This window comes from Stenella coeruleoalba, assembly GCF_951394435.1.
Source record: "Stenella coeruleoalba genome assembly, chromosome: X".
Classification (NCBI taxonomy): Eukaryota; Metazoa; Chordata; class Mammalia; order Artiodactyla; family Delphinidae; genus Stenella; species Stenella coeruleoalba.
The window spans coordinates 33,996,403-34,022,687 of record NC_137152.1 but is presented as its reverse complement, the minus strand read 5'-3'; the positions used below and the strand labels follow the sequence as shown (position 1 = coordinate 34,022,687).

General features: G+C 42.8%; 1 protein-coding gene across 2 annotated transcripts in view; it reads left to right on the top strand.

Annotated features, from left to right (window-relative positions):
- The window catches only part of MAOB (monoamine oxidase B), a 111,364-nt gene that overhangs the window by 65,748 nt on the left and 19,331 nt on the right, over positions 1–26,285 (top strand). For both annotated transcript variants that reach the window (XM_079909894.1, XM_079909893.1), the window contains 5 exons: positions 16,677–16,781; positions 17,951–18,042; positions 22,958–23,099; positions 24,314–24,463; positions 25,672–25,831. In XM_079909894.1, coding sequence (XP_079766020.1) covers positions 16,677–16,781; positions 17,951–18,042; positions 22,958–23,099; positions 24,314–24,463; positions 25,672–25,831 — 649 coding nt within the window. The remainder of the gene's footprint in view (positions 1–16,676; positions 16,782–17,950; positions 18,043–22,957; positions 23,100–24,313; positions 24,464–25,671; positions 25,832–26,285) is intronic.

The following is a 26,285-nucleotide window of genomic DNA, read 5'->3' as shown; positions in this document are numbered from 1 at the left end:
TACATGTTTTCCATGAGGTTTGGGCCCCCCCTAGAGCCCAGGGATTGCGAGTCTTTAGACATTGCTGCAGTCTGTTGTGCCCATTCCACTGAATGGCTGCTGTGGTGGAGTTTCCCAGGAAGCCAACTCTGAGATGGAGATGGGCATGCAGGAGGGTTATTAAGAGGTGCTCTGGGCATCGACAGTTGTAGATAAGAGGGGAGAGAGGCAGGAGTTGGCAGAGGGAGAAGTCAAACTGTTGCAGGAAGGAAAAGGTGGGGTACAAGAGGAGGGTCACGCCCCAGGTCTCCGATGAGTCCCTGGGACGGGCTGCCAAGAGTGAGTCCTTGGCTTCGAGCAGGAAAGAATTCAAGAGTGAGCCGCAGTAAAGTGAAAGCAGGTTTATTTAGAGAGATACACATTCCATAGGCAGAATGCAGTCCACCTCAGAAAGTGAGAGCAGCCTTGGGAGAAACACACTCCACAGGCAAGAGTGTAGGCCATCTCAGAAGGCAAGAAGCCCCCAAATATGGGGTGATTAGTTTTAATGGGCTGGGTAATTTCATAGACTAATAAGTGGGAGGATTATTCCAACTATTTGGGGGAAGGGGCGGGGATTTCCAGGAATTGGGTAACCACCCACTTTTTGGCCTTTTATGGTCTGCCTTGGCCTTTCATGGTGCCTGTGGGTGTGTCATTTAGCATATGCTAATATATTACAATGAGAGTATAATGAGGCTCAAGGTCTAGTGGAAGTCAACTCGTCCACCATCTTGGATCTAGTTGGTCCTAACCAGTTTATGCCGTGTCCTCAATGGCTGTCATTCTTTTAAAGGTTGTGCCCTGCCCCCTTCCTGTCTCAAAACTGTTATATATTTTCAGTGGAAGCCTCCACTAACTCTGCAAGGGATTCTGAAGGTGGCTGACACTTCAGAACTGTCCTGAGTGGGGCAGGAGGACAAGACCTTTCTACCTTCACATCAGTCAGTCATTGGAAGTGGGCTTCCCAGAGAAGGCAGCATGACCTTGGGCAAAGTGGTTTTTCTGCAGCTGGGGTCATCTCTGAAGGGGGCTAAGAACCAAGGGCTGCCCGCCAGGAACACTCCTAGCAGGTGAAGAAATAAGACCCTTACTTCTGAATGGGGAGATGGGCAAGCTTATCACAATGTCCACCATACTGACCACTTGGGTCGACCACTCTTCTCTTTAGTAGTTCTAGACAAATCTTTACTTATTGGGGCTTTTGTAGACCTTGACACCTGGCTAACAGAATGGCTGTGGATGGAGAAGCATAGGGGCGTTTGGGGTAAGATAGATGCAGTCATGAATCCTGCTGACTATACTCTCCATGAAATAGCTCCGTTTACCCAAAAACTGGGGGGTCCATCAAGGGGCTTTGCAATACACAGCCATGTAGCCAGGTGACACCGTGAAGCCAGCCATGTGCCGTGTTATAATTATGGTGCTATAATTCTGTCTCTATGGACCTGCCTCTCCAACTAGACTTTGGAGCTCCTTGAGCCTGGGATTGTATCTTATCTCATTTCTGTGTCTTCAGAGTGTCACATGGTACCTGTCTCATATCTGTGGTCAGTATGTTTTTACTGAATGAAAGAAATTGTCCAAGTGTTCATAGCACTTAAAAGGATGATGCCTAGAGATTTTTCCCGGCCCTTTACAAGCCTATCAGTAAAACAATTCTAATTCTCTTCATCATTTAGCTAGATATAGTGTTAGTTCTAATTTAATAGTTAGATTTTGGTTAGGATTTTGCTTAGGGCTTTTAAAGTCACAAACACATTTAAGCAGACAGAGTGGAATGGCGATGAGGTGGGCCTTATTGGTGCCTGCTGTTTCCTGTGCCCTGGTGACCATCCAGATCTTGGATCTCCTGCTGCATGAGAGGTGGTATGAGCTGGGGAACAGGCTTGACTTTAAGCATGGCTGAATTTGAACCCCTCTCATTAGCTGAGTGATCCTGGTGAAGTTGTTTATCCTGACTCACTCTCCTCAATCTGTAAAATGGATCAATATACAAATGTTCATGCAGCATTATTCTAATAGCCAAAAAGCGAAAACAACCCAAATGTCCATCAACAGATGAATGGATAAATAAAATGAAGTCTATCCATACAATGGAATATCATTCAGCCTTAAAAAGAAATGAAATTCTGAAACATGTTACTACAGCCATGAATCTGGAAAACATTATGCTAAGTGAAATAAATAAGATGCAAAATCCATTTATATGCATGTGGTACCTAGAACAGGCAAATTCATAGAGACGGAAAGTAGAATGAGGAGGTTAGTGGGAGGGGGAAATGAGGTGTTAGTGTTTGTCGGATATGAAGTTTCTATTTGAGATGATGAAAAAGGTCTGAAAAGGGATCGTAGTGATGGTTGTACAACATTGTGAATGTACTTAACGGCACTAAATTGTGTACTTAAAAATGGTTAAAATGGGGCTTCCCTGGTGGCGCAGTGGTTGAGAGTCTGCCTGCCGATGCAGGGGACACGGGTTCGTGCCCCGGTCCGGGAGGATCCCACATGCGCGGAGCGGCTGGGCCCGTGAGCCATGGCCGCTGAGCCCGCGCGTCCGGGGCCTGTGCTCCGCAACGGGAGAGGCCACAGCAGTGAGAGGCCCGCGTACCACACACACACAAAAAAGGTTAAAATGATAAATTTGTTAATTTTATGGATGTGAGTTATATCTCAATAAAGCTGTTAATAAAAAATAAGATTACTCTGTGGTGACCTAAATGGGAAGGAAATCCAAAAAAGAGGGGATATATGTATACGTATAGATGATTCACTTTGCTATACAGCAGGAACTGACACAGCAGTGTAAAGCGACTGTACTCCAATTACAAAAAATAATAAGGTTAATAACAGTACCTATTCCATAAAATACTTGTGAGGATTAAAAATGATATATGATACATACTACTAAGTATAAAATAGATTAACCAACAAGGACCTATTGTATAGCACAGGGAACTATACTCAATATTATGTGATAACCTATAAAGGAAAAGAATCTGAAAAAGAATATATATATATAAAACTGAATTGCTCTGCTGTACACCTGAAACTTAACATGATATTGTAAATCAGCTATACTTCAATAAAAAATAATTTTTAACTTGCAAAAATGATATATGAGAAGTACCATGCACAAGCACCAAAGGTAGTTGTTACTAAGCATGACCTAGAAAATAAGCATTTGTTTTATGCAAAAGACCACATAATTCTAAAAGGCAATGGTGCTTAAGGACGGAGGTGTGCAGCTCTTTCTCTGGCCTTGAGATGGGTGCAGGAATCTTCTCTAATAATAATCCATATGTGTGTGTGTGTGTGTGTGTGTGTGTGTGTGTGTATACAATTGGGTGAGAGCTGTCCTTTCCCAGAGGAAAAGCAGAGTGCTTCTCCACTGTACATTGACCCATTTTAACAGAAGGCATATGTTTGACATTGGTCACTGCCCTCCCACCAACCCGAGCCATCCTGTGGTCAGTGGTAAGTGTTGTCAAGAGAGACACAGTGGTATTTCAGTTAATCACCATAGGACAGTGACATGACTTCACAGATGAACTCATCATGAACACCTTCTAAATACGTGATTAAAGCATAACTGCCCTCTTGGCATTGCTACTATTTGTTTTGAATATCCTCTGGCCTCTAAACATGGTTTCAGATGAACACAGCATTAGATTTTTTTTTTTTTTGGCTGTGCCTTGCAGCATGCAGGATCTTAGTTCCCCAACCAGGGATCAAACCTGTGCCCCCTGCATTGGGAGGACAGAGTCTTAACCACTGGACTGCCAGGGAAGTCCGTAGATTTTTATTTATGGGTAGTTGTAGATCATTAATTGTCATTGCTGTAGAGTATTCCATTGTGGGAATAGAACTCAATTTGTTAGTCCATAATACAGTTAATGGACATTTCACATTCTTGTGTATGTGTTTGGAGAACATTTTCTTGGGCATCTAGAAGTGGGTCGCAAGCTGTATACATAAGCATCTTTAGTAGATACTGACAAAGAGTTTTCCAAAGTGGTTCTACTATGTCACATTCCCATTAGCAGGACATGACAGTCTGGTTGCTTCTTAATCTCACCAACACTCGGTATTGTAATCAAATTTTCTCAACCTCAAATCCGTGCCTCTTGGGGAAGAGCCCAAGATAAGTTTCAGTTACACTCCCCAGTTTTATATGTAGAATTGTTTGTATGTGTGCGCTTTACTGGAGAGATTACATGGTTTTCTACAGAGTTTCAGAGGGACCCTTATCCCAGAGAAGAGCAAGGACCACTGCTTCAGGTTTTTGGCTTTCTTATAATGGTACACACAGTGTTTATTTGAGCCAAGATTTCTCTTGGGAAAGCTAAAACTGCTAGTGCTGATGCATGTTGGGTAATGTGTTGGCAGTGTTCAAAATTACACACCCTAAGAAAAAGAGGTTACATTTATTGGGATATTCTAGATGCCTGTGCTAATTTGATCTAATAAACACTTACGTGTCTACAAATTGAAAGAGTGAAAAAATTGGAACAGGAGAATAGATTTTAGCTGTGGGCGTTATTCTGCTTTGGAAACAACCTCTTAACATCAACGGTGTGTCCTGATGGTTTGACATGTGATACAGCTGGAAATGGCTAATACAAGCAGCAGAGGATTAGGGGCACAAAGGCCTGCATCCTTCTCAACACACTGTTATTCTTTGATGTAAATGTATGGGCTGATTTTGGAAACTCTCCCCTGTGGAGGCCTCTGTCTCCATCAGCATGTGTATTTACAACAGATTATGAAAGTAAAGAGGACAAAGATATTGATCAGTTTGGGGGGGGGAAGAATTACAATTCTCAGCTTCCTAGTTAAAACATTTTAATTTTTTCAGAAGATATTAACTTTCATTGTATTTAGAAAACATTCAGTCAGACTTCTGTCTCAGATGCTGAAGAATTCCTCTTCTTATTTTAATAGTATTTGCCTTAGTCAATTTGGGCTGCTATAACAAAATACAATAGATTGGGTGGCTTATAAACGATAGAAATTTATTTCTCGTAGTTCTGGAGGCTGGGAAGTCCAAGATCAAGGCTGCTGGCAGATTTGGTGATGCCGTCTGCTCACTGTATCCTCGCTTGGTAGAAGCTCTCCAGGCTTTCTTTTATAAGGGCACTGATCTCATTCTTGAGGATTCAGCCCTCATAACCTTATCACCTCCCAAAGGCCTCCACCTCCAAATACCATCACACTGGGGGTTAGGTTTCAACATATGAATTTGGGGAGGCACACAGACATTCAGTCTATAGCACTATTCATCCAATCAATCATCTATCCTTCCATCCATCCGTCCAATCATCCAATGCTCGTCAAACACCAATTGAATATATAACACTCTTAAACATTATAGGAGGAGGCAAATGTTTCTTTTCCTGAAGCAGCTGGAGAAAAAAGGCATACTCACGTGGAACACCTTGAGAATAATATCAAGATAACAATTACAAGTTGCTATGGTAAGGACTCAAAATGGAGTGAACCTTATGTTTCGAGCACTGATGGGGGGTGAGGTGAATTTCGGAAGGCTTCTTGAAGAAAGTGAGTCTTGAGCTGGGCATGGAAAGTAGTTTAAGCTTTGCACTGCTGGAGATTAGAAGGCAAAGGAGCCTCTGAAGGACAGATGCAGCAACAATGCAGTGGTGAGGATGGCCTGCTGACATCAGGGCACAGAGGCCCTGACCAGAGCACAGAGGCCATCTCCTTGGCATCCCCCTTCTTCTGGCAGCCTTGAGAACCAGACTCAGGAGCCTGGATCTGTTCTAGTGAGCAAGAGCACATCCCTGTGGAAGAAGAGAAAGGATCAATCTGGCCTCCCTTCTGTTCCTTGTGCAGTCCATCTCAGGATGCTTGCTGGGGCCTCTGCCTGAAGTGCTCTGCCCCCCACCCTGCTGAGTCACATGGTTTCCCCCTCTCCTCTCATCTTTTCCCTCAAATGGTACCTTCTCTGTGAGGCCTTCCCTGTCCACCTTATTTAAAACTATAATCAACCCCAAACCACAACACCCTCTTTGCCTTTCCTACTCTCTTTTTCTTCATAGCACTTATCACTCTCTAATATACTACATGATTTTCTTCTTTATTTTCTTTAGTGTCTGTTTTGTTTAGTTATTTTGGTTACACCTGTTAGAATGTAAGCTCTCAGGAGAGCAGAGACTTTTGTCTGTTGTCACTCACTACTGTGCTCCCAGAGCCTGGAACGGTGACAGATACATAGGAGGTGCTCAAGAAGTATTTGTTGACCTATGTGATTTTAAAATTTCTAATAGCTGCATCGAAAAAATAAATAAACAGGTGAAATTAGTTCTTGTTAATCCTCTCGGGTAGCAATGGGGGAGCTATAGCATTATTGACATATAATAAACTGCACGTATTTAAGGTATAGAGTTTAAGATTTGACATGTATACACCTGTGAAACCATCCCCACGATCAAAGGTCTTTTTGCCCCTTTGTAATTATATATGTTTAATAGTATATTTTGTTTAACCCAATTTATCAAAAATAGTTATTTTTACGTGTATTCAATATGAAATTGTTAATGAGGTATTTAACATTTTTTTATACCAAGTTTTCAAATTCCAGTGTGTTTTACACTGTGTGTAAAGAAATATTTGTTGAATAAATGAGTGAATGAACTGACATGGAAGTCATTTGAGGATGGGCTGGACTGGTCCTTGCCTGGAATCAGGAGGGAGAGCCACGGAAAAGGTCTGGCTGGTCATTGAACCCATCATCAGCTTCGACCTGGTTTGTAAGAATCTCAAGTGGTTACTGGGTCAAAATGTCTTCCAGAGACCTTCTTTACACCAACTGAGCAGTGGCTCATGGAGCAGAGATCTAAGTAAGAGCTTGAGTTCTGAATGCACAAACCCGAGGTTAAATTCTGTTTCCCCTGACGTGCAAGCTGTGTGACCTTCGAACAAGCTTCTCAACCTCTCTGTGCTTCAGAACTCATCTGTAAAATGAAACATACAATTAGCAATTTACTGACTGAGTTGTTGTGAGAATTAAATTAAATTATTTAATTAAAACCATCAGCCTAGTGTCTGACAAATGGTGTTCAATAATTATAATTAAGAGGCTGGGAAGTTTCATGATCAAGAGTATCGGCCTTTGAATGTCTGAATTGCAATCCTGCTGCCACTTAGCAGTTGTGAGACCTTGAGCAGACGATAATTATTTCACCTCTCTATGTCTCAGCTTCTCCATCTGAAAGGGTGGCCGTGAAGATTAATGAATCAATACATGTAAAGTGCACAGAACAAGGCCTGCACGGGGTAAACAGTCTCTGTCAGCTGTTGTCATTATTGTTTGTTAATATTATTCCTGCAAGGCTTTGCCTAATTTCTCAGCCAGTACCATCCCCATCTTCCCTATTTCTCCCTACATGGATGATTCTGTTGCAGGAAGGTGGACCCCTTCCAGGGCCCGAGAGGGGGTTCTTGTCTAACACCTGGAAATGAGTTGTCCAAGGAGACACACGTGCTGACAAAGCAGGAGACTTTTTTAGGAAGGGGCGCTGGGCGGAGAGCAGGAGGGTAAAGGAACCCAGGAGAACTGCTCTGCCACGTGGCTCGCAGTCTTGGGTTTTATGGTAATGGGGTTAGTTTCCAGGTTGTCTCTGGCCAATCATCTTGCTTGGCCCCTAGTCTGACTCAGGGTACTGCCTGGTGGCGTGTGAATCTCTCAGCCAAGACGGATTCCAGCAAGAGGACTCTGGGAAGTTGGTCCTCTCCTCCCTCTTTTGGCCCCTCCCGAATTCACCTAGTTAGTTTTCAGTGACAGCACCATGTTCCTTATCAGGACCTTCTGTTGTGAGACAACTCAGGCAATCGGGGTCTGGCCAAGGTGGGTGGTTTCAGTCAACGGTTCCCTAACAACTCCAGGCCTTTTTTGTGCTAAGTGCTGCTGGCTTGTTCCAAAAACGTCGTCACTGTTGTCTACCCCGTCCTCCAGCTTCGCCCATGTGATGATGCAATCAGAACCCCGTACTGGGGCTTCCCTGGTGGTGCAGTGGTTAAGAATCTGCCTGCCAATGCAGGGGACATGGGTTCGAGCCCTGGTCCAGGAAGATCCCACATGCCTCGGAGCAACTAAACCTGTGCGCCACAACTAGTGAGCCCGTGCACCACAGCTACTGAAGCCCGCGCGCCTAGAACTCGTGCTCTGCAACAAGAGAAGCCACCGCAATGAGAAGCTCCTGCGCACAGCAATGAAGAGTAGCCCCCGCTCGCCGCAACTAGAGAAAGCCCGCACGCAGCAACAAAGACCCAACGCAGCCGAAAATAAAACAAATAAATATATTTAAAAAAAAAAAAGAACCCCTGTTGACCACAGGCTCCAAGTGCTTAGAAATGAGAACAGATAAACAGAGGAAGAAAGCCATTTGCCTAAGTAGAGCTTCCTTCCCTCCTCCCCCATAGGGTAGATTAAATTTCTTTTCTTCCAAACTGGAAATACAGATCAAAAGTTAAGCTTGGTCCTCCTAGTTTGTTTGTGGCCCAAGCATAGTCCTTTCGAAGAGCCGTAAAAGTCATTGAGTTCTAGAGGGGCCGGATGGCCTGCTCCACAGTGAGGAAGGCGACATTCCCATGAACGGCAGAGGAGACACGGAGAGGGAAAGGTCACTGTCGAGAAGCGGGATCGAAGAAAGGCCAGGCCACCTGTTCTTACTGCAGAGACTGGGGTCAATGTGGGGAATAAGATGGCAAAAGGGCTTCCCAGATGCGACAGACTTCAGGGTGTGCAGTCTTTGCCTCAGAGAACAAGGGTCAGGAGAAGAGCAAGACGTCTGGATCATCAAAGTTGACAAGTGAGGTACTTGCCGCCAAGCCAGCCCGTCTCAGAGCCCTGGCCCACTCGTTAGGGGGAGAATTGAGAGGTAGATTTCAGATGTTTTTACTGAGCCTGCCGAAGCTCTTAGGCTACAAAATAAGGCCATGTGATAATCGAGTTGGTTGCTGGTTTTCAGCAAGTCTGCTTTAGAAAGTCAAACATAAATCTTCATGCCAGGGTGTCTGATTCTAGGAATTTACCCAAAGGATATTAATCAAAAATGTGGGCACGGGGCTTCCCTGGTGGCGCAGGGGTTGGGGGTCCGCCTGCCAATGCAGGGAGCGTGGTTTCGTGCCCCGGTCCGGGAGGATCCCACGTGCCACGGAGCGGCTGGGCCCATGCGCCATGGCTGCTGGTCCTGCGCGTGCTGAGCCTGTGCTCCGCAGCGGGAGAGGCCACAGCAGTGAGAGGCCCGCGTACCGCAAAAAAAAATAAAAAATTGTGGGCATGGATTTATGGGTACGAAGTGGTTGTATAAACGACGGGGCGTTCGTCATGATCCCAGTACTGTCAGCAACATTCATTCAGTGAGTGCATCCTGTTTGCCATGTATCATTTTGGTTAATTCTTACAATACCCCTGTGAGATGGGTACCATTATTCCAAATCTAAAGATAAGAGAACACAAATGTTGAACAACTTGACTGTAGTCACACAGCTATCAAGTTTCCGAGACCATTTTGAATCCATTCTTTGGTCATTTAAAAGCCACCCTGGGGACTTCCCTGGTGGTGCAGTGGTTAAGAATCCGCCTGCCAATTCAGGGGACGGGTTCGAGCCCTGGTCCGGGAAGATCCCACATGCTGCAGAGAAACTAAGCCCGTGTGCCACAACTACGGAGCCTGCGCTCTAGAGCCCATGAGCCACAACTACTGAGCCCACGTGCCACAACTACTGAAGCCTGTGAGCCTAGAGCCCGTGCGCTCCGCAACAAGAGAAGCCCCCGCTCACCGCAACTAGAGAAAGCCCATGCGCAGCAACAAAGACCCAACACAGCCAAAAATAAATAAATAGATTTATTTAAAAAAAAAAGCCACCCTGCATCTCTTCTCCTGTGGTTCTATACCAGCCCTTTTCAGACTTTTACATTCTTGAAAATTACTGAGAACCTCAAGTAGCTTTGGCTCAACTGACTCCATCTCTTTGTATTTTCCATATTAGGAATTGAAACTGAGGATTTTTAACAATATCTATTAATTCACCTAAAATAACAATAATAACCCTGTGACAAGTTAACATTTTTATGGAAAAAAAGTGATTTCTAAGGCAAACACATGAGTGAGTGGCATTGACTTTCATTTTTGCATATCTCTTTCACATCTGGCTTGAGAGAAGACAGCTGGCTTCTCATATCTGTGTCGGCATTCAATCTGTTGTGATATGTTGTTTCGTCCCTGAACTGGGGACTTACTCTGATGTCATGATTTCTTCGGACGAGACAGGCCTCCCTGGACAATATTCTAAATAGTAACAATCACTGGACTGTTTCTACAACAGCCAAATCTGAGGCACAAAACTCTCATGTTACCTTTGGTCACGTCAGATAAATTTAGACGTTCCCGCCCTCCCCTACTTATTCCCTGAAGCTTGAAGACTTGACATTTTTATGTCTCTAACAGTAGTTCTTTCCTGGGTTTGTCAGAAGCTTTCTCTAATCTTCTAAAAGAATACAGTTGGCTGTCCGTATTCGCAGATTCAACCAACCATGGATTGTGTATTATGTTTATGATCGTGGTTGGTTGAATCTGCGGATGTGGAACCCGTGGATACAGAGGGCCGGCTCTGGGACTTGAGAATTCGCAGATTTGAGTATCTGCTGTGGGTCCTAGAACCAGTGCCCTGAGAACACTGAAGGACAACTGTAATTGTTTTTATAAACTTAGCTAAGATGCTACCTGCTTGGACGTTAAGACACCAAAGACACCAAAGACTGTCAGTAAATGAGAACATAAAAAGGGTGAAGTGTTTTATTCTTCTTCATCACGGTGCTCTTTACATATTGTTTGGCTTCCATTTACTCACACAGAGCCCTCTGTGGTGGTCACTTCTCACTCCGGTTTTGGCTTTAGAGTTCTGAACACACCTCCTATCTAAGAGCGTTCCTGATTTAGGAGGGCTTTGGCAGCTGGTCTCTGACACCATTGAGTTGCTGGTATGATTGCTGTTGGTGCAGCCCTCACTGTGTTTAGGACCCCATTGAATGAGAATCCCTGGGCTTCAGCTGGGGTGACGTTTCAACTGGGCTACTAAGCTGGCATCTCTCAAGAGCAAACTTGGAAGCCTCACCCCACCTCCATCGTATCCCTTTCATAAGACACGTGCTGTACAAAGACCTTATCCTTGAGAAAGGAGGGAGGGATGGTAGAGAGGTGCCCATCTCACAATGTGTCCCTGAGTTGAAGGTTAACGGGGAAGGAGAAACAGGTTACTGTTGTTGATGGGGGGTCCCTGTGCAGGTCATGGTTTTCCGGGTAACTCTGCCCTCACCCAAGAGCTATTCTTCACCTTTTCCCGAGCCAATCCATGAGTCAGACTGGAGTTCTCAGTTTCTTAAGCGATTGTCCCTAAGTTCCCAGGAGTTGCCATGGCTGTTGGTGCAGACCTTGGCAGTGACAGAGCAGGCACCAGTTAACCAAATCTGCTGGTCTCACGCTCTTCTTCAAGCCATCTGCTGGTGATTTCTGGCAGAACCAAAGTGTTTGTGAAAACAAGCAAACACAAAGCCCTGAATAACTAAATTATCTGGCCGACTACCAATTTCTTCCCCTCCATTCTTGGTCCTAAAGATTTTTGCGACAAAAATGGGCTGTTCTTCCCATTTAAGGGGTGGCTATTCAACCTGCTTGTGGGTTTATCTCTTTCTGATGCCCTTTACCTGTGGGCACAATGCCACACTGAGGAGTCCAGGGAGAGGTCTCTGTATGCCGGTCTCGGATGTACTCTGCCCTTGCGAGGTAGCCTGACTTGGTTCTTCACAATGGGAGCTCCATCTCTCACCCTCTTTGTATAAATGCATCTCTGGTGTGTGGTGGGAAGCAGGGCAGGTGCTGCTGGTGAGGATCTATGGAGGCCAAAGTAGGTGACTTGAAAACAAGGAAGTTAATAATAGCATAGGAAACCTGCTATAAACTGAATGTTTTTGTCCCCCTCCAATTCATATATTGAAATCCTAACCCCCAATGTGATAGTGTGAGACGTTGGAGCCTTTGGGAGATGATTAGGTCATGAGGACAGAGTCCTCATGAATGAGATCGGTGCTCTTATAAACAGACCCAGAGGGCTCCCTTATCTCTTCCACTATGTGAAGATACAGTAAGAAAAGGCCATCTATGAACCAGGAACTTGGTCCTCACCAGACATCAAATCTGCCAGCGTCTTGATCTTGGACTTCCCAACCTCTAGAACTGCAAGAAATAAATTTCTCTTGTTTATAAAGCACCCAGTCTATGGGGGTTTTTTTGTTATAGCAGCACAAATGGACTAAGACAAAATCTAAGTACAAAAGATCTTTTTAGAATTCAGGACATTGTGTGCCAAATAAATAACAAGTTCAAGGTCACACAGCTGAGATGATATCCAGCATTTATTGTGAACTTACTGTGTGCCGTCAATCTACGCCAACAGGTCCTAGGCGTGCAAAAATAATAATTACAGTAGTAACAGCCGCAGTAATAGCAACAACAACATTTATTGAGAACTGACAACATGCCAGCCACTGTTCAAAGTAACTTATGTGAATCATCTCACTTCGTCTTTCTAGTACATCTGTGAGGTAGCTACTGTCATCCCATTTATACACAAGTAAACTGAGGACAGAGAGCTTAAGTAACTGAACACAACTAGTGAGTGGCAGAGCCATGACTTGATCCAGGTAGGCTGACTTGAGTCCGTGATCTTGCAGCTTAGAGTCCAATGGGTGACGCAAAGTGGTAAATGCATGAAAGCTGGTACAGTGGAGTTAGTGGCAGGTGAAAGGTAAACGGGGAGCTCTGGGACCCTGAGAAGGCCACCTAACCCAGTTGTTTATGGTAATCTGGGCATAATTCCTGGAGGAAGATGATGAGGCCAAGAGATGTTGAGTTGGAACAACGAGATTAAGCAACTCACTCGCTCGGTGTCAATCAGTTTCAGAGAGGCAGTGCTGGGGTGGGACCCACATGTGCTTTGCAGAGAATGATCCTATAGCTCCATCCATAGGTTTCTACTGAATAACTTCTATGTGCTGAGCTCTGATGGAGGCATAAGTAGAGGTTTAAAAAAGTCAGCATGCAAATTGCGTGGTATGTGAATTGTATCTCAATAAAGCTGCTTTTTTTTTAAGCCAGCATACACCTAGTTGATTCTATTAAATTCAACATTTTTAAAAATAAAAGAAATGAAGGCTCCTTGGAGAAACGGCAGATCCTAGGGCTGTGGCAGAGACAATAGACAATGAGCCTGGAGAATCTTCTAGTGCCAGAAATGAAGAAAGTGCTCAAAAAAAAAGAAGGATGAAGCCGTGTCAAAAGGACACAGGAGCCCCCAACGACCACAGATGGAACAATTTGAGCAAGAAAATAAATAATGTAGTATTGGATTATAACCCAAAGTATAAAGTGAATATATATAAGTCCATACTGATATAAAGAAGAGATTGAATAAATAAATAATAGGGGAGAAAGAGGCAAATATTCCCTAGAGAAGAATTTTAAAAATGTACGTGGATACCTCCCTCCAGGAAGTAGTGTTTACTCCCTACCATCTCCTCTTGAGAATGGACTGAACTTAGTGACTCTCTTCCAAGGAACAGAGCAGGGAAAGGGGGAAATATAACTTTACAGTGGAGAAAGCTGGCAGGTACCACCTTAACCAAGGAATCAAGTTAATATCAGCAGGGATAAGTCAGGTGCCCCCCAAGGTGATGTGATGAGAAGGGCACTTCCCTCTGTTGTATTCTTCCCCCAAACCCACAACCCCCATCTAAAAATGAAAAAAAATTCACACAGATCCAGATTGAGAGACATTCTACTAAATACCTGACCAGTATCCTTCCAAACTGTCATGGTCATGAAAAAGAAGGAAAAACTGAGGCACTGTCACAGACCAAAGACCAAGGAGACTTGATGACTAAGCGTAATGTAATATCTTTTGTGGGATCCTGGAACAGAAAAAGTACATTAGTTTACAAATTGGTGAAGTCGAATAAAGTCTTAGGTTTTATAAATAGTCATGTACCAGTGTCAATCCCTGGGTTTTGAGAAATGTACTATGGTAATGCACGATGCTAACATTAGGGAAAACTAGTTGAGAGGGATATAGACACTTTCTGTACTATCTCTGCAACTTCTCTGTAAATCTAATATTCTAAAATCAACAGTATACTTAAAGCATAAAAGAAAAGTCAACAAGTGTTGGTTGGGATGTGGAGCAATTAGAACTCTCATACATTTCTGGTGAGAATATAAAGCAGTAGAACCACTTCGGAAACTGTTAAACTCGAAAAGTTAAACATACACCCTCCATGCAGCTCAGCCATTCTGCTCCTAGGCATTTATCCAAGAGAAAAAAAATATATGTATATAAAAAGACCTGTACAAGGATGTTCATAGCAAACATCCACAATGAATGAATCAAAACTGGAAAGAATCATCAACAGAGGAGTGGATAAACAAAGCATGGTACATCCATACAATGGAATACTACTCAGCAATCAAAAAGGACTGACTGCAGCACGGATGAACCTCAAGAACGTCATGCCAAGCAAAAGAAGCCAGATAAAGGTGGACTCGTACATACTGCATGATTCCATTGTTTAAAAAATTCTAGAACAGGCAAAACCGATCTATAGTGACAAAAAACTGATCAGTGGTTGTCTTGGGCCAGAAAGTGGACAGGAATTGACTGGGAAGGGGCAAGAGAGAACTTTCTGGGGTGATGGGAATGTTTTATATCTTGATTGTGGTAATGGTTACACAGGTGCTTACAGTGTGTCAAAAAGTTCTCAAATCGTGCATTTAAAATTGTTTCTTTGGGTGTAAATTATACCTCAGTAAAGTCGACTAAGAAGTGTGATAGTTAATTTTATGTGTCTGCTTGGCTAGGCCACAAAAGACATTTGATCAAACACTATCCTAGATGCTTCTGTAGAGGTATTTTTTTAGATGAGTTTAACATTTAAATTAGACTTTGAATAAAGCAGGTTATCCTCCATAATGTGAGTAGACCTCATCCAATCAGTTAAAGGCCTTAATAGAAAAACACTGAGGTCCCCCAAGGAAGACGGAATTCTGCTAGCAGATGGCCTTTGGACTTGAACTGCAACTCTTCCCTGGGTTTCCAGCCAGCCAGCCTGCCCTGTAGATTTTGGAGTTGCCAAGCCTCTACAATTGCCTGAGCCAATTCCGTAAATTAATCTCTCTCTCACTGCCCCCCGCCCCCCTCCTCACACACACATACATCCTATCGGTTCTGTTTCTCTGGAGAACCCTGACTAATACAAGAAGAAAGGTAAGCCTGTATGATAACTCTTCCCTGAGAATCTTAGGGCCTTGTTGGAGAACAAAGAACCATATGACCATAGGATTAATTATTAAAATAGTTTCTGTAACTACAAAATCAGTGTGAGATGAATCTTTGCCAAATGACTGAGAGTTATTGTGAGATCTTGGTTGACTGTGGACCTTGAGTTACTCCAATTTGGTTGCAAGATGATGTCAGAATGCATGGCCTGACTTCTGACTCAGGTTTTCAAATGAACCTAAAGTGGGTTTTGTGGATGTACCTGAACTGCCATTAAGTTAAGCCTCCCAGAGATGACATACAAGCTGCCATGTTAGTAATCCTTGGAGAAATATATGCCCTTTGTCTCTGTGTCGAAGCGTCCCTGCTCTTCTGGGAGAACCAGGCAGTGTAAACATGTCACAAAGAGAACCTTGAAGTTGTGTCTCTTTTTTTTGTGGTACGCGGGCCTCTTGCTGTTGTGGCCTCTCCCGTTGCGGAGCACAGGCTCCGGACGCGCAGGCTCAGCGGCCATGGCTCATGGGCCCAGCCGCTCCGCGGCATGTGGGATCTTCCCAGACCGGGGCACGAACCTGTGTCGCCTGCATCGGCAGGTGGACTCTCAACCACTGCGCCACCAGGGAAGCCCTCTTTTTTTTTTTTTTTTTGGCTGCACTGCTCGGCGTGCGGGATCTTAGTCCCTGACCAGAGATCAAACCCCGGCCATGGCAGTGAAAGAGCTGAGTCCTAACCACTGGACCACCAGGGAACTCCCTAAGTTGTCTCTTCTTTCTGCTTTGACCTTGATCTCTGGGAACTCCTGTGTTGACCTAGCATATCTGATTCCTTGGAGAAGCTTGCTCAGCCCTGTTTTGTGGCTCTTCCTACAGATACTTGCATTCCTGCAATCGGTTTTTCATCCCCTTCTAACTCGTGTAATATTTATAGTTGTCATTTTCTGACCCTCCACCATGCAGAGTCTCCTGGCTCTGAGATATTTGCAAGTATCATTGGCAAATGAGATTAAGTAACCCCACTTCTGTACTGGCATTTACATTTTACATGATAAGTGTTCCAATTTCAGAGAGAAACCTTTCTATTGTGTTTGGTGTGGCACCAAATTTCTTTAGGTAACAGGGAATTTTGCTGGAAATCTTAATGCTAAAAAGTTAAGTTGGGTTCTGAGGACACTAAGGAGCTAAAACACTTGAGTGTATATCACATATTGATAACATGATTTTGCTTACAGATATTTAACAACTTGGCATATTTAACTACTTTTCCATTGTAGTAAATGTTTCCTTTTAAAATTATCTTGTATCTCACAGGGCAAATCCTACCCCTTCAGGGGCCCATTCCCACCTATGTGGAATCCAATTGCCTGCCTAGATCTTAACAACCTTTGGAGGACGATGGACGACATGGGACGAGAGGTAAAGCTTCCTAAAGCTTCTTTGATGACATTTGTATTCTTCATGATAAGTTTAGTCCTTAAAAGAAAGAAGGTGAAGCACGTCAACAGTGCCTGGCACATTGTGTAGCACAGTAACTTGCAGTAAAGATTTGTGAGATGAATAAGTGAGTTTCTAACCTCTAAAAGAATGACATGTCCAATAGGCTGCAATTTGCATACTACTGATGAGGGGGGAGAAGATCTTCTATCATTCAGCTTTCCTGGGATGATGTTTCTAATTTAGAATATCCTCAGGACATAGCAAGTAAGGCTTCTGGTACATCTGTCTGATCTTTGTTAAGGAGTTGATTTTTTAAAAATTATTATTTATTTATTTTTGGCTGCGCCAGGCCTTAGCTGTGACACGAGGGATCTACGTTGCCACGTGTGGGATCTTCAGTTGTGGCATTTGGGATCTTTTAGTCGCAGCATGAGAAATCTTTAGTTGTGGCATGCAAACTCTTAGTTGCGGCATGTGGGATCTAGTTCCCTGAGCAGGGATCGAACCCGGGCCCCCTGCGGTGGGACCGTGGAGTCTTAGCCACTGGACCACCAGGGAAGTCCCAAGGAGTTGAATTTCTGAATTGTTCTCTCTAAATTATATTAGTAACTTAGTAGTTGATATTTGGAAACAGCCTGATTACAACATAGCCTCCATTTATAGCACAAGAAAGGTTATCAAAAATTAAATATGGGGCTTCCCTGGTGGCGCAGTGGTTGAGAGTCTGCCTGCCGATGTAGGGGACGCGGGTTCGTGCCCCGGTCCGGGAAGCTCCCACGTGCCGTGGAGCGGCTGGGCCCGTGAGCCATGGCCACTGAGCCTGCGCGTCCAGAGCCTGTGCTCTGCAACGGGAGAGGCCACAACAGTGAGAGGCCCGCGTACAGCAAAAAAAAAAAAAAAAAAAAAATATATATATATATATATATATATATATACACACACACATATATATATATATAAAATATGGATTGAGTGAATAGGAAATCTAGACAGACAACATGGATTGTGCAGTAAAAAACCACTATTGGGGGAATTTGGAAAACTTGCATTTTGCTTCTTTAAGTTAGAGTTTTGAATACTATTCAAATAGTTATTTAAAATGGAAAATTACATTTGCTTTTCCCCTCTGAATCGTCATCTGAATGTAGATTCCCAGTGATGCCCCATGGAAGGCGCCCCTTGCAGAACAGTGGGACCACATGACGATGAAGGAGCTGCTGGACAAGATCTGCTGGACGGAGTAAGACTCGCCATTAGGCACAGGCATTGACTGTGACTCTCTTTCAGGTTCAGTTAGCAATTCCGTTCAGCAGCTATGAACCGAGTAGCTGCTCTGTGTCTATAACCACACCATTTGGCCAGGTGGAGTGCTGAAAAATATTGGAACCATGTCCTGCCCTAAAGATGTCTATACATCAAACCTACTTCTTTGGGATAGTTTTGCATTACAGAGGTGGTATTACCCCCTAAAGTCCTTAGGACAGACCACATTGTGCCACTTCCCTTATTTAGTACAGCTTAAAGATCTCACTTATCAAGCTGTCGATGTAGGGATACTTGTAGACTCCTCACTGGTGGTCAAGTATGGAGAGAGTGCATCAGCACATGCATTTCAAACACCTATGGGATGGAGTGGAATTCTTCAAAGCTTTGAAGAGGAACTTCTAGAGAAGTTCTCTGGATAATTCACAACTGTCCAGGAAACATGGATGACTGGACTGACTGCTTCCCATTAGGGAGAAACGTGTAGCATTGAAAGAAAGTGTTCATGAGTCATGTATTAAATTGTGGTTGGCAAAGTTGGGAACTATACATGAGCTGTGGAAGCTGTTTAGACAGACAGCGTGGAAAGGCCTCCCTGCTCTTGGACAGCAGGGAAAAAGGAAAGGATAAGGGTTCCATCTCAAGCACATGGTGAATTTGTGGTAAGCAAAGTAAGAAAATGGCATTGCTATGAGACTGCTTGCCCATGCTAAACAGCATTAGTTGAGAATGTGGCTCTGGGGTTGATGCCTTCATTCTCTAGGCATTGTGCGGGGGGTGGGGGGGGAGTTGGAGCAATGGCAACTAAAAGTAAAAAGTTTTTAAGGATATCTGAATCTAATATATGGAAATAACCAAAAGACATAAAATGTACATACTTCTTCATACATAAATTCAACTTCTTAGAGTTTAGCTTAAAGAAGGAGAGAGAAAAGAAGAGAGGGAGAAACGGAGAGAGAAAGGGAGAGAGGGAGATTCAAAGCATTATTTTTAAAAGGAAAATCTAAATGTCCCATAATAGAAGACTGGTTAAATTAATTATGGTTTGTCCGAAAACTGGAATACTCTAAAATCTTTAAAAATCGTGTCGAAGAAAAATATTTAATGGCTTGAAAAACATCATACTATTAAACAGATAGAAAAGCAGGCTGTCATCAAGTATGTACAGTGTGATATATCATCTCATTTCTAAAGAGAAAACTGTACATTCACTGCAAGCAACGGATATCCATCAGAATGTTTTTTAACATCTAATATTACAATGCAAGCAGTTATCCACGTCATTAAAATTCTTCATCAAACGTCATATTCATGGTTGCAGACTATTCCATGGGAAGTGAATACCATAGTGTGTTTATCTATTATCATTTGACGTTTCAGTTACTTCCAGTTTTTAATCATTACCGTTATTATTATATAATACTCTATGATGAACATGTGCCTCTCCTACGTCTTCAGCCTTCGAAAGCAACCAATTTTGAAAGAGTAAAACCCTTTTATTGTCACGAAATCAATGCCTATTATTAATTACATCCTTTTTAACACTTATCTGATACTATTTACCACTCTGTTTTAGAATGTAGTTTGTAATACAACTTATTTTGTTTGTAATAAAATTGCAGTATTTACTTTTAAATTTTATACATGAGATTTTCAAAATATAGTGAGTATTTTTTACCTGCATTTGTTTTATAACTCCTGTTACAAAAAGCTTTTAATAAATTCATTAGGTCTTCTCTCTCCAGAGAGCTTTGAAGCTCATTGAAGATAGGACTAATTATATTTCTTTGGTCTCACAGAGATCTGAGTTTTTCTGCCATAGTCCTTGACCTAATCCTCCCCTTAGTGAATATTCTAGGTCGTTGGCTGACAAAAGAAAGCATTCTGAGATGTTAAGAATATATGAACACAAAGTAATTTTTAAATTTTTCCTAAGCAAGATAAGCATGATGTCATTTCCTGGTTTTAAAGGAAGTAATATCCAGAATATCCAACCTACCGTGGTTCAAACTAAAGCACAATCATATATTCAAAGACTAATGTTGATCGTTCTTTCTGTTATCATTTATAAAGTGGTTTTCAAAAACAGATTAAATTTATGATGTAGTCACAGCTATGTAAATACACTTTTTAAAACCTATAACTAGAAAAAGAAATGCACCAAAATGAGTCTAGGGATTATCTTTGGGGGGGCAGAAATGTGGAAGATACTCATTCTCTCATCTTTTTACTTTATGAATTTTCCAAATTTTATATAATAAGTGTATATTTTTCATGTAGAAAACATAATAACGTTTATCTTTTAAAGAGTCAACAGGGCAAGGAACATGAAAATATTATTGCACTAGCTTCCTTGGCCTTCCATCCCTCGGATATTTTTCTTCTCATTTCTCTTCTCAGTAAAGCTCCTAGAGTAAATCAGATAAAGGATTAAGAATGGCCTGGCCCTCCAGAGACAAATTACTTTTAGATCTCCCTTGATTTCAAACCAGGGTTATTTCTTTCTCACCAAATAGGCAACAGTAACAACTAGAATCACAGCTCTATTTTTATATTTAATATCGGTTATCTAGCTAGGGCAACATTAGGTTTCAGTGATTTATGACTCCCTTGTACCATCCGAATTCACCTATACAATAAAGAACAAAGAAAACGGGACATCAGGAAGCAGCAAAGGATGTTTTCACTTTGAAGTAATATTTTAAACCAATCTTTGGGTATTTGTTTTAGATAGAAGGCAAAAATTGCCTCTGCAAAGAAAGCATGAGTCAGCAATTTCCATCCCTTCAGTTATCATGAGGAATCTTGCAAAACTAACTTGAAGTCACTTCAACATATATATTACACTATATGCAGGCTTAATGATGGGGACTGTCACAAAAGTGCTACAAGTAACTGGTATGTGTGTTAGGTGCGATTCTACAAACTTCCAGAGTCAAGGTACACTAGGGTAGAGAGGTGTCCCTTGGTCAATATTTGTCCCTTCAAGGTTGTCAACTGACTGATTTTAAAGCATTTTGAGGTATTAAAAGCATGAAGTTTGAATCAGGTATGATGTGGTTTGCAGTTGTACCATTTAGTGAGCTGTGCGCTACATGTTATTAACTTCCCTGAGACTCAGTGTTTGGGTTTGTGAACTGGGGAAGAATAATGACTGTCATTTTTGTGACAAATCGATAAGACAATGGGTTTTTAAAAACCATGGAGTGTGAAAGAGTTCAATAAATGGAAGACGGTATTATTTATTCCAACCATTGTCAGCACTACCAGGTGGAAAATTCTGCCTCAGGTATAACCAGATTCACAACATGCAAACTTTATGTCAAAGTCAAAAGCGGGATTGGTCCTAATTAAAGATATCCCAGAGTACACATTACTACTGGTGAATTTTAGGATCTGTTAGATTTCACTGAGCTGTTGGAATTGCATGAGATCATTCACTTTCTGGTGTGGCTCCAGATAGGACATAACCTCTCATCATTTACCTGCCAACCTTAAGCAAAAGTTCGTCTATCTATACTCCATCAATCACTTTTTCCCCTCATCCATTCTTTGAGCTGGTCTTCCATTAGACAGTAAAATAACTGAATAGATAACTGACTAATTCTGTACTTGGTACAGCACCTAGCATATCCTTTGAGCATTATGGATCATTTAAAAATAATGTTTAGGGAGTTTCCTGGTGGCCTAGTGGTTAGGATTCCAGGCTTTCACTGCCGTGGCCGGGGTTTAATCCAGTTGGGGAACTGAGATCCTGCAAGCTGTGTGGCATGGCCAAAATAAAGAAAGAAAGAAAAGAAAAGTAATGTTTAATTGATATTTCCCACCAACCATGTATTCGTTCAGTCATCTAACAAGTAATTTATTAAGTGCTTACTATGTTCCAGTCACTATTTTATTAAAGAGGATACTATGGTTAGCAAGAAAGTTAAGATCCCTGTCTCACTGATTGATATTCTAGTGGGGGAGACAGCAATAAAAAATAATAAACCAATAATTAAGATAATTTAAGACAGTGAAAATAGTTTTAAAGCTACCACACTGTGGTAAAATGATAGAGGACGCCAGGGTGCTGGGAATATAGAAGCTGGTGCTCATTTTTCTAGACATATAAGAGTTCATCTTTCTGAGGGGACATTAGAATAAGTACAGAAGGTACAGGATGAGATAGGAAAGGTAGGCATGGGCTAGATCACTTAGAACTTTGGAGGTCTTGGTAAAAGATCTGAATCTTATGCTGGTTTTGATAGGATGCCACTGGAAAGTTTTAAGCGAGGGAATGACATGACTTAATTTACACTATAGAAAGAGCACCACAGAGGGGAGGGCAATAAAAACCTTTTGGCTTCAAGTGTGGTACACAGATATTCAGTGAGGACAAGTGGAACGAGAGAGACAAGTCTGGAGGAAATAATTCTAATCATCCCGGCAAGAGATGATGCCAATTTGGTGGTAATGAAGGTGGAGTGATGTGATGAGAGACAACAGGACTTCCTGATGGATTGGATGGTGGGAGAGTGATGGAAAGAGAGAAATGAAGGTTGATTTCTGGAGTGTTGGCCTTAGCAAGTGGGTGAATGGTGATGCCTTTTACTGAGATGGGGACGCCTAGGAGAGTAGCAAGTGTGTGGAGAGCAGTCGTAACAGCATAGCATATGGAATACATGCTGATTCTGAGCTAGGTCTTTTGATTAAGGGGAAAATATGTCTCCTATTCCCCAAATCTCTGATGTCATGTTTTATAATACTAGGTTCTAGTGACAATTTTCTGAAACTTGCTAAATTGTTCTCCACTTAGAGCCAAGTTAAGTTTACTGCTTGAATAATTTCCAGAGAATGAAGAAGATGCTCCCCTGCATTTGCCAGCTTTGCTCTTGTTTCTCCCTGAGCAGATCTTCGAAGCAGCTTGCTACTCTCTTTGTGAACCTGTGTGTCACCGCAGAGACGCATGAGGTCTCCGCTCTCTGGTTCCTGTGGTATGTGAAGCAGTGTGGGGGCAGTGCCAGGATCATCTCAACAACCAATGGAGGGCAGGTACCCATTCATACCCCGACCGTTGAAACAGAAAACCACCACTGCCTAAGTGAAAGATTGGCATCATCCTTCAGTCATGAAAGGATGGAACAGGAGGCAGGCTTGTGGCTTTTAGAGCTTAATCATAGCAGCTCAAAGTGACAGTCTGTTGTTAGGTACCCAGTGTGACAGCCCAGTGGCCAATGTCATTTTAAAATTAGGCTTGTCTCCTTTTTTTATGTTCTTTTGCAACTTTCCATTTGGATATACATCCGATGATTATTTGGTAAGTTTGTAAGAGACCAGCTGATGAACATAACTTGAGTGCTTCTTGGAAAGCTGAACAGAAAACGTCAGAAACGTATTTTCAGTTTAAAACACACACACCACATGGAATTCATTCATTCATTCAGTGCCTATTTCCTGAGCCTCAGCCTTGTATAATGTGCTATGCTGGGCACAGTACGAAATGGATTAGAGTTCTTAGCGAATCTCCTCGACAGTCATTTTCCTTTCCTTCCCTTCCTCTTCCTGCCCCCTCCTCCATCTCATCACCCTCTTTCTTCTCCTTCTCCCCCTCCCTTCTCTTTCCCCTTCTCCGTGACCTTCTTTCTAGACCTATTTGAAATAGTCTTTTTAAAAATTAACTGAACTGAAAATTTAGGAGAAAACAGTCAGCTCAACTGTGGGCGCAATCACGCAGGACATTAGGAAGCTTTTGCAGGTGGGTGCGGTGAGGTGAAATGGCCTCGGTGGCCACAGAAACAGCAGGTACCTGACCCAGGGTGAGACAGACAGACTGTAACAGGGAGTAGGCTGGCCTGGGGATGGCTGGGCCAGCAAGATTCTGAGACTGAGTAACAAGGAAACAGGAAACAGGCCTAGGTGTGCTCGGGCAAGTGGTGGCCCAGCAACTCAACCAAAGGATGCAGGTAGGACACAGAGCAGGGGTCTCGGCCAGGCAGGCGGGACATGGGAGTCAGGCTGAGGATGTCCAGCTGAGTCTGGAGTCTGGGAGTCCATCAGAACATAGCCTGGAAGGCTCGAAAACGTGTGATTTTGTTGAAAGCCAGCAATCATTGGTTAGAAAACAATGGTGAAAGACACGACCCACAAGGGCAGCATGAAATTGTATACCTCACACAGTAAAGATATGTGAGGAAAACTAGCAACTTAGCAATTTATATCCATTCCTATATTTCCTACCCACCTCTTGGGTCCTTTTTTCTTTCCAGGAGAGGAAATTTGTGGGTGGATCTGGTCAAGTGAGTGAGCGAATAATGGACCTCCTTGGGGACCGAGTGAAGCTGGAGAGGCCTGTGATCCACATTGACCAGACAGGAGAAAATGTCCTTGTGGAGACCCTAAACCACGAGGTGTATGAGGTAACCAAGAGCCTTAAACCAGGGAGAAGAGACCAGAGTCCCATAGATAACCAGAGCTTAAATAAAGCGAAGAATATTCTAGACTTTGTAGACAATGCCTTTGCCAAAAGCAAAAAACTACCTTTGGGGCTTCCCTGATGGCGCAGTGGTTGAGAGTCCGCCTGCCGATGCAGGGGACACGTGTTCGTGCCCCAGTCCTGGAGGATCCCACATGCCGCGGAGTGGCTGGGCCCGTGAGCCATGGCTGCTGAGCCTGCGCGTCCGGAGCCTGTGCTCTGCAATGGGAGAGGCCACAACAGTGAGAGGCCCGCGTACCGCAAAAAAAAAAAAAAAGCTACCTCTATCTGAAAGAAAGGAAAACAGAACCATAATATTTGGGGGTGAGGGGGGAGATTTACAAAACACATATTATCAACCCTCTGTATTGGGCTCCTACATAATTAGAACATCAAAGAAAATATTTATTTGATAACTATCAAGTGCCTCCTATGTGCCAGGCATTATTCTAGGAGTTGGGAACATAGCAGTGAACAAAACAGGTAAAATTGTCTGCCTTCATGTGGCTTACATTCTAGTAAAGGAGAAAAGTTGTAATCAGATATATAAAATAGAGACTATGCCAAATAGTAATGAGTACTGTGGAAAAAACCAAGCAGGGAAGGGGGAGAGGGTGTGCCAGAAGGTGAGGTGGGATGATTGGTCATGCAATTTTAAATAGGTCATCAAGGAAGGCCTCACTCAGAAGGTGATGTTTGAGCACAGAACCCAAGGAGATGAGGGATTAAGCCAGGTGGCTCTCTGGGGAATAGTTTTCCAGGTAGACTGAAACAGTCAGTGCAAAGGCCCTGAGGTAAGAGCAAGCCTGGCATGTTGAAGTAACAGCAAGGTAGTCAAAATGGTGGAATTAAGAGGATTGAGGGGAAGAGTAACAGAAGATGAGATCAGAGATGTGACAGGGGTTCCTTTCATGTATGACCTTGAAAGTGACTGTAAGGAACTTAGCTTTGACTCCAAGTGTGATGGGAAGTCATTGGAGGTTTTGAGCTAGGGAACAACAAGAGCTCATTTTGATTCTAACAAGTTTGATTCTTCTAGTTTCTCTTTTAAGAAGAGATTGAGTGGGGGACGAGGGTAAATGAGGGAGAAACATTAGAAAAAGAGCAAAAACAACCCACCAGCAATGTTTAACCACGCCGTTTTTCTTCCAGGCTAAGTATGTGATTAGCGCTATTCCTCCTGTTCTGGGCATGAAGATTCATTTCAGTCCCCCTCTGCCAATGATGAGAAACCAGCTGATCACTCGTGTGCCTTTGGGTTCAGTCATCAAGTGCATAGTTTATTATAAAGAGCCCTTCTGGAGGAATAAGGGTGAGTACTTTTCTTTGCTTAAAAGGTCCAAGAAACTTGGTGCAAAGTCACACATTTGCGTGTAACTGTTTTTCTTAGAATTCGGACGTAAAACATTCATCCAGGTTCTAAGGTCAGTTCCATCGAGTAAAGTACATTGGCACACACTCATGCAATTAAGTTCCCTTAGAATATGATCAACTCTTTCCATAATTCAGTATAAAGTTTACTAATCCTTTCACAAAATCTTGTGAAAATAGGTTATTAACATTTTCTGATACAGGTTTTTAAAGTATGAGTTTATAAAGCCGTTCACAAAGGTGGGGATTCTGAAAATTTCCAGGCAATTTCTCACTAGTGTCCAGATTCTACTATATGAAATTAAGTTCATTTATGCGTTCATATATATTCAATAAGTGTGTGGCTCTACTGGATAGAACATTACAGGGATGCCCACTAAACTACTAGATTCTGC